Raw genomic sequence first — 9,220 nt, forward strand, 5'->3', positions numbered from 1 at the left:
AAATCTTTTGGCTTCCCAGAGGAGGAGCGGGGCCAAAACGGCCACAAGCTGCGGGGATCCTTCTGTCCTTTTCCCTTATGGCAGAGTGGTTCCTGAGGGGACAGAGAAGAAATCTGTCTTGGCTACGTGTCCCACTACCTTGTCTCCTTGAGAAAAACAGTCAATGGAAGGGGTAGGGGGGGACAGTCTGCCAATAGAGGGGGGAAGGAAATCTATAGGCAGGGTAGAAATTTGCAAGAAATCATAATCATAATCACAAGACGTGGGCAGACCTGCGCTACTTGTGGAAAAGAAGTGATTCACTGTGATCCACTCTAAGTCCTCTGTCAACCTGATTCAACCAATTTCTATACCATTCAGTACATCTCATCTAACAGGAAATGTCTGTTGGAGTATATGCAGATAAACACTACAAACCACATTTGTGGGACACAGCCTAATTCTCTTAGCCAAGTAAGCTATGAGCTTTCCCAAACTGCCATGGGGTAATCTGGGCTCAGTTCAAGATCCTGAAGCCAAATTAGTATGGGTGCACCAATAGAGATTTTTGGAGGCTGATACTGATAGGCGATTTTTAAAGAGGCCTGTCAGCCGATACTGATCCAATTGCTGATACAGCTGCATGTAGCTGGCAAGTCCATTGTGATGGGAGAGGGTGTATCGGGGGGGTGGACAGATCAATGCTCTACGTGGTGAGGGAGGGAGTGGGGCAAAGGCTGCCCAGCTGGGTGGTGTGGGGCAGGGTACAGGAGCCGCAGCACATCTGTGGGGTGGGGGGACAGTTCCCACTGCTGCACACCCCCTGGGAGGGCATGTGCTCCCTGGATCTGCGAAGGGCAGGGCGGAGCAGGCTGCAGCTACAGCCAAGGCTGCACCGGACTCCTTTTGGCAGAGGCTGGGCTCAGGGCAGGCGGTAGCAGCAGAGAGAGAGGTGCTATGGGGGAGGGGCTGCAGACATCCCAAATTTCACTGTAGGTCCCCCATAGCCCTCCCTACCAGTGCCACTGCTGCCCGCCTGGTGCAGCCCTGGCTGTTCCTAGTGCATGGGTGGAGACGGAGCTTGAGCCAGGGCTGTGCTGGGCAGGCGGCAGTAGTGCTGGGAGGGGGCTATGGTGAAATTTGGGGTGCGCGCCCCCCCCCCCCCCAATAGCTTTCCCAGCGCCGCCACCACCCACCCCAAGCCCAGGCCCTGCCAAGAGCAGCCTGGGTGCAGCCCTAGCTCTAGCCTGCAGCTGCAGCCCGCCTGCCCTGCGCAGATCCAGGGGGCACATGCCCCCCGCAGCCGAACTGCAGCTCCATCAAGCTCCCTGTCCTGCCCCAGCTGGGCAGCACCTGCCCCAGCCCCTGTCCTACTCCCTCCCTCACTGTGGGGGGGGCGGTGGCTTTGATCTATCCCCCCCACGCCCCTTCCCTCCCCTTCCATCACAACAGATTTACTAGCTGCACGCAGCTCTCCAAACTGCCAGGCTGTGCTCCTTGCTGCCTGCATGCTGCACTGCAGCTGCATGCACGCACGGGCATTTATTGGCCTTATCAGGCCGATTTCCAATACAGCCAATTTTCTTTACATCGATCTGGTATCAGATCAGCACTGATATATCAGTGGCCAAAACCTTATTTTATTCTAGGCAGGTCTCTAGATCTACAGAGTGAATGCTTATTTTTTCTGCTGAGGGAAACACTATATTCTTCTTCCCTCTGCCCCCACATTGATACAAAGAACATGCAACAAAGGGAAGTGAATGAAACTTTTCTTACCTACAATTTTCATGAGCATTGGTAGTGATTTGGCCCACAGGATTTACCAGAGACTCTTCATCTGCTAATATAAAATAGTGGCTTCAAATACAGCACCACCAAGCTTCTCAAACAACACGTGTATGAAACCCTTTTTCTGCAGTGTCAGAAAGATTTGCATGTCCTGGGAAGCTTATTTCAAGAACATCCATAACAAAACAGGTTTTACTTTTATTGCTCTTGCCACATTACACAGATTAAAAAGTATTATTCGGTAAGCAATATCATATATATTGCATTTAAATATTGGTCTGATTCAGACAAATTTAGGCTTCATATAGACCTTCTGGGTGCCGCACTTTAGGAGGGATGTGGCCAGCATCAAGAGGGTCCAGAAGAGGGACACTTGCATGATCCGGGGACAGAAGGGCAGACTCTACGAGGAGAGGCTACTGGAACTGAACCTGTTCAGCCTTCACAAGAGAAGGCTGAGAGGAGACCTGGTGGCCGTCTATAAACTTACCAGGGGGGACCAGTGGGGAATGGGAGAGACCCTGTTCCCCCGAGCACCTCCCGGAGTAACAAGGAATAATGGCCATAAGTTGACTGAGAGTAGATTCAGGCTAGACATCAGGAGGCACTACTTCACAGTCAGGGCAGCTAGGATCTGGAACCAACTCCCAAGGAAAGTGGTGCTGGCTCCTACCTTGGGGGTCTTTAAAAGGAGGTTTGATAATTACCTAGCTGGGGTCATATTAACCCAGTATTCTCTCCTGCCCGGGGCAGGGGTAGGACTTGAAGATCTACTTAGGTCCCTTCCATCCCTACATCTATGAACCTAAAAAATTCAGTTTCTTCCTGGGAGGGTTGTTGCTTTTCTCCCAGGAGATGTTCAGGCTTTCTCTCCCAGAGTACGAACTGCTACTCCAGGAGAAAAAAAATAAATATAGGAACCACTGGGATTAAAATGACTTCCAAGAGACTTTCTGTTGGGAAAGCAAATGTTTGTACATGCTGACACCACAGACTGACCATGGGTAGTCTGGGCTACCAAATCAGGCGTTCCCAATACACTGCTGTCACCTGTTGCCAGGCAAGACTAAAGAAGCCTGCAGAGCATACTGAGGTGTGTGCACAGAGGGCATCCCACCCTTCTCCCCGCAGCTGCAAAATGCAAGCTCTCCACTCTTCAGGGCCTCAACATTCAGATGTCTGTACATGTGGCTATGGGTAGTTTTTCAACCACAACAGAAACTGAGAGAGAATTCTCCCAGATTATCTGAATATGTACATTCAGCCTTAGTAAAATATTTTTTCTATCACACTTTTTCAAAGGTAGTTGTGTTATGCATACCATAAAAATTCCATATCATAAAAATGTCATGGTGAAATAAAACCAGCCTATAATAGTTCAGCAAACATCTTTGTTTACTGGCCCTATTAGTTTACGTGCCGCATATATAGTCAGCAAAGCCTTGTGCCATGACTGTAAACTTTTTATTTTAAAAAACCGCGTTAAAAACCAATACAGGAATTTCCATTTATGTTTTAAAAAAGTTTGTTCACACGTTGAAGGAAAATATGTTAGCAACATCTTCCAGCAGAATCCATCTTTAAAAAAGTAAAACTCTAGGTACAGAGCTGTCCTACAGTACATCCTCTACCATTTAATTTAATCACATAATCAGATATAAGAGTCCTCTCTATCATCTTCTATAACTGGAACAAGGGTTTCTCTTAAATAGATGATATTCAGTTGTGTTACACATTGCCACAGATACTAAAATCATGAAGAGAGTGCACACTGCATTTCACCAACAAAGCAAGACTGTTCTATATACTGTCATACCTTCTCTGGCTTATAGAGTTCATTCAGTTATTTGCCTTTAAAATCATTTAAGTTTTCCAAGGAAAAATACTAAAAATCCAAGGGCTAAGTTCTGTGTCCACTTATATTCATGGGGTAGCTTGACTGTCAAAGCTGGTTACACAAAAAGCCTGGATATATTTATTGGGGTTAAAGGAGTACAAGTGAAAGCAGAATTTGACCCATGACTGTAAACATTCACAAAAGTTATGTAGTACAGCAATCAGGAGACGTAACCTGCTCAGGGTATAATTATTATAATTCATGTAGGGGCAATGCTCAAAAGTATACCCTGGAGAAATATTTGCAGATCTGTAAGTGTTCCTGCCTAGCGAAAAACGCACTCAATTAAAAAGCAATTCATTTCTATCTGAATACAGTACAACATTATTTCTAAGTTTTTTTCTGGTCTGAGTCAAATTAGAATTCAATTCAGCAGCAGGCCCGTGACAACATTTCATGTACCATAAAAAAACAAAAAAGTCTAGTCTCCCCATGGCATCCTATTGATGCTATACGAATTACTCATGCATATAAAGGAGAGAATAGATTCTAAGAGCCATATAAGGACCTTGTTCTGCGCACACAACTCCCACTGACATTAACAAGAGTTATGCATCTAGGCAAAGGAACATCTACAGCCTTAAGTGTCTAATTTCAATCTAGGTGTTCTTTCTACATTAACCACACTTTACCATACAAAATGTAAAAGACTGAGAGGCATAAAAAGATAGAGTAGGTATACTGTCATCCCCATATAATTTAGCTGCCAATTGTTTTATTTACAAAAAAATCAGAGTTTAAAGTCCCTGATCCTGTGAATGTTGATCCAAACATTCAACTCATTAGGACTAATGACAGTCAAGGATGCCCAGTTTTTACCAGACCAGACCCTGTTTTCTTTGTTAAGCAAACGTATTTGTGAATTTGTTTGCAATCAAACATAGGATCAGTTTCCCAGAATCACTTTACCCTCTTCATGTCTTCCCTCTCCTTCCTCAACTCTAAATCAGGTCATGCTCTCATTGAAGTCAAGGAACATTATGCAACTGAGCTCAATGGGGACAGGGCCAGTCTGTGTCAAGCAACTACCGTAGTCTTCAAAAAAATGCCTCTCTTGTCAGAAAGAAGATAGCATTTATTGCCATCCACTCTGGGGTAGACTTGTCTGCAGTGAAAATGGTGTTCCTGGTGCAGAGGGATAGCTGGCAAAACCATCAGTTTGAGTTGGATAGCTCTCCAGACCTGAAGCTGGATGTGCCTTCAAGAAAGAAAAACAAATAGGTAAGAAAGTCCCTGCTTTTTAAAAAACACAAAGAACAAAACAAGATATGCATAACATTATTCTTTAGCACAAATAAGAACATTTAATTGGAGTAATATCTGATGGTCTACAGACAAGGGAAACCAAACAAAGTTCCGACAAAGAAATTATTCCCCTGAAATGCTAGGGAGTGAAAAAAATTTCTGATTCACAGGGAGAGTAAACAGAAGGAAGATCAAATGCTTTCATTTTCTAGAGGGGTGGCCTCTCAGAAGACTTCAGGCAGGACAAGGTTTGAAAAGAGTTTCACTATTTTGTAGACCTTGTATCTTCTTTCTTAAATTTTATTTTAGCTTTAAACTGAGGGTCCAAAATGAACAACTTGAATAAACCCCTGCCTCCTTTAATTTGCAACACATTAGCTGCTCCTTGGTAGCAGCTCATGTGCTTTGCAGTTGCCCCGCCTTAAGCAGAGTGGCAATATATTAAGTGGTCTGCCTAAGATCACAAAAGGAACAGTGGTACTTAATGTGCTGTCCAGAGAGATTCACTTTCGGTCCACACTTGCTCCATACTCATATTGCTGGCTTTTATTAAAAGTCTATCACTGTCAGGGCTGCAGCACCACCCTGATGACTGCATCTGAAGTTATAAACAATAAGAACCAATTGCAGCTCTCTTGATTCCTTAGCCGCTAAGGAATTTTGTCACTATTCTGAAAAGGTTGGTCTTCAAGGCTATTCAGGAGAGATCAAAGCAAGAGCCCAAGTTCTTTCCCAGGAAGATCCTAGGAATGGATAAAAAGTACATGCAACAGTGTGCATACCCACAAATGCAATTAATGAGACTGAATATACTCCAGCTCAATTTGAGCCACAGCAAATTAATTGCAAGGTCACTGTCAACATATGCGTTTAAGCACAGTAATTTATTGTGCTGCCAGATACCACTTGTATTTGACAGGACTATCCAGCAGTGAAGTAAATTACTCTACTACGCCCTAATTGCCATGCACATGCAGATGGTAATGCTTTACTATGCAGTAAATTAGTCTGCTGTGCAGTAAAGCGTCTTGTGTAAATATACGCACCGAGCCTAAGAAGAACTTCCAGTTATCCAGCACTTCTTCAGAAGTTTCCCTGTTCATAGATTCATAGATGTTAGGGTCGGAAGGGACCTCAACAGATCATTGAGTCCGACCCCCTGCATAAGAAGTTCTTCCTAATGTCCAATCTAAATCTGCTCTCTGCTAGCTTGTGGCCATTATTTCTTGTAACCCCCGGGGGCGCCTTGGTGAATAAATACTCACCAATTCCCTTCTGTGCCCCCGTGATGAACTTATAGGCAGCCACAAGGTCGCCTCTCAACCTTCTCTTGCGGAGGCTGAAAAGGTCCAGTTTCTCTAGTCTCTCCTCGTAGGGCTTGGTCTGTAGGCCCTTAACCATACGAGTGGCCCTTCTCTGGACCCTCTCCAGGTTATCCGCATCCCTCTTGAAGTGCGGCGCCCAGAATTGCACGCAGTACTCCAACTGCGGTCTGACCAGCGCCCGATAGAGGGGAAGTATCACCTCCTTGGACCTATTCGTCATGCATCTGCTGATGCACGATAAAGTGCCATTGGCTTTTTTGATGGCTTCGTCACACTGCCGACTCATGTTCATCTTGGAGTCCACTAGGACTCCAAGATCCCTTTCCACTTCCGTGCCACCCAGCAGGTCATTCCCTAGGCTGTAGGTGTGCTGGACATTTTTCCTCCCTAGGTGCAGCACTTTGCATTTCTCCTTGTTGAACTGCATTCTGTTGTTTTCTGCCCACTTGTCCAACCTGTCCAGATCTGCTTGCAGCTGTTCCCTGCCCTCTGGCGTGTCCACATCTCCCCATAGCTTTGTGTCATCTGCAAACTTGGACAGAGTACATTTCACTCCCTCGTCCAAGTCACTGATGAAGACATTAAAGAGTATCGGTCCAAGGACCGAACCTGTGGGACCCCACTGCCCACACCCTTCCAGGTTGAAACCGACCCACCCACCACGACTCTCTGGGTGCGGCCCTCCAGCCAATTCACCACCCATCGGACTGTGTAGTCATCCAAGTCACAGCCTCTTAACTTGTTTACCAGTATGGGGTGAACAAGTTATGTTATGGGGGACATTCTCTCCCAGAAGAAGAAATCAATCACAAAGCTCAGAAAAGGGGGGAAAAAAAAAAAAAAAGTGCACTGTAAAACCAGCACTCCAAGCAGCATTTCATGTAGCAAACATGGCAGCTAGGACCATGGCTATGGTCATGACAATAAAGGGGCTATCCTACTTCCAAATGTCTGGGGTCCCCTCTGAATCTGTCAGCTGTGGATGTATCATATAGAGGAAACCAGATGTGCAGTGCATGCTGTGCATTATTCCTTGAAGAAATAAGACAGATCTTCAGACAGAGTTGTGCAACCTCATAGCCAGCTCCTTATAAGAAGCCATGCTTTAAAATCAGTTCAATATTGAAGAGTTAACAACTGAGCACCTTCTCAAGTGCAGTCTAACATCACAAAATGGACTTTACCTGTAGTAGTGCTGACTGTGCTGCCGCACTGTGCTGCAATTCCTGCAAGGAAGATTGTGCGGCACTTTGAGGAAATCCAGGGATGCCAGGAAGAGACAAAAGACCAGGGAAAACTGTATTTCCTGGGGTCTGAAGCCCCGAAGTCAAGCTGAAATAATCAATGAAAATACAGCAGTTATTACACACCCACCGTTCTCAACTTAGTCTATCCTAGATTTCTGACTTCATAATATATACGCTAACAGCACCTCATTTTCTAAACATCAGAGAGCCAAATTTTCCCAACAGAAATCCAGACTTCACCTACAGCATATGTACATGCACTAGGCAGGACATTCATATACAAATGCACTTCAGCATGGGAGCCAGTACCCTGTTTGTACATGAAGGTATTTGTAGGTGAAAGTTAGGCATCACTGTTTGAAAAAAAATTGCACTAGATGCTTTAATGCAGAAAAATCTAGGACATTACCTCCTATTATACCCATGTATGTCCACTGCTACTTATTTTGGACCCATTCGTGCAAAATCTTAGCATGGCCTAAGAGGTGCCCAGTACCCTCAACTGGTAGCTAAGGACACTCAGCACCTTACAGGATAGGTTATGGAAACTGGGATGTTACAGATTACTTACTAAATATAGACTGGCCTCCTCAATTAACTGCTAGAGACAGATAGAAATAGCCTGCTGCAGTAAGGGAACGCTTTTCTTTTAATATTAAAAAGTATTTCATTTCTATGACTGAAAACACCATCTAGGTCTAAAAACAAACACATTTTTCCTGAGAAAAAGGAATGGTTTTGACCTCTTTCTAAAACAGAAACATACCCAGCCTGTGCAACAAGTGCAGAGTTGAAGTTTGAGCTAAAGGCCGAGGCAAACCCTGGCAGGACCGGAGCCGGAGATGGAGCTGTGGCAGCTGCCGGCAACGGTGCAACTGCTGCTACTGTGGAAGATGCCTGGAGGCCAGGGAAAGAAGGGAGAGCAGGAGTGACAGTGGGTGTGTTAGAGACAGGAAAACCAGGGAAGGATGGATTTGATGATCCCAGAGGCCCCTGGGTGACAGAAAATAGGGAGGGAACAGCACTAGACAAATTAAGCGAAAAGGGTGGAGCAGAGACTGTTGCTGAAGCAGCGAGTCCCGAGAGAACGACTGCTGTGGTATTCACGTGAGCAGCAGATACAGCTGAAGCAGTAGTAGACGGAGCAGCTAACAAAGACCCTGGCAGAGTGACCGGGGGTGTAAGTGCTGGGTTACCAGTAAAAGCAAAGTTACTGGTCAGTGACGTGAAAGGAGGAAGTCCATTAAATACAGGGGCAATCGGAGCTGAGGAACCATGCGTGGCCAGGGAAATTGAGGCAAGAGAAGTGGAGCTGTTTAAAGGAGCAGTCAAAGAGGAGAGACCAGATAATGCTGGATTAAGGGAACTGGGTAAACTGACTGGTACAGAAGCTGCTGAGGTATAGGCACGCCCAAGTGCTGACAATCCTAAAGTGCCATGAGAAGGGCCAGCTGAGTGAGAAGGGCCTTTGAAGGCTGAGAGAGTAGGGCTCATGCGTTCCGTTTTCACCAGAACTGGGATACTTGTGGGCACTGGGGCTGATGAAATTTGCTGCTCAGTATTAGTGGGGCTGGTGCCATGCAAGAGGGAGGATGAGGAGCCACAGCTGACTGGTATAACAGAGGGTGAAGTGGTTAAAGGTGATTGTGCAGGCAATGTTGGGGGAGTGGAACTGGGATTGGCCACGGAGGGAGAAGGAAGACCTGGGAAAATGGCGAGCCCTGGAGTGGAAGAGC

General features: G+C 45.8%; 2 protein-coding genes across 2 annotated transcripts in view; both read right to left on the bottom strand.

The window, feature by feature from the left end:
* The window catches only part of STOML3 (stomatin like 3), a 24,081-nt gene extending 21,949 nt beyond the window's left edge, over positions 1–2,132 (bottom strand). Inside the window, exon 1 of the mRNA XM_025206647.1 lies at positions 1,759–2,132. Within this exon, the coding sequence (XP_025062432.1) occupies positions 1,759–1,777 (19 nt within the window). The 5' untranslated portion in view covers positions 1,778–2,132. The remainder of the gene's footprint in view (positions 1–1,758) is intronic.
* A 1,083-nt stretch (positions 2,133–3,215) lies between these two features.
* The window catches only part of PROSER1 (proline and serine rich 1), a 21,852-nt gene continuing 15,847 nt past the window's right edge, over positions 3,216–9,220 (bottom strand). Inside the window, 3 exon segments of the mRNA XM_014520890.2 lie at positions 3,216–4,865; positions 7,422–7,569; positions 8,251–9,220. The exon segment at positions 8,251–9,220 is cut by the window's right edge and continues 25 nt beyond it. Of these exon segments, the coding sequence (XP_014376376.1) occupies positions 4,743–4,865; positions 7,422–7,569; positions 8,251–9,220 (1,241 nt within the window). The 3' untranslated portion in view covers positions 3,216–4,742.

Source organism: Alligator sinensis, unplaced genomic scaffold (assembly GCF_000455745.1).
Source record: "Alligator sinensis unplaced genomic scaffold, ASM45574v1 scaffold1031_1, whole genome shotgun sequence".
Classification (NCBI taxonomy): Eukaryota; Metazoa; Chordata; order Crocodylia; family Alligatoridae; genus Alligator; species Alligator sinensis.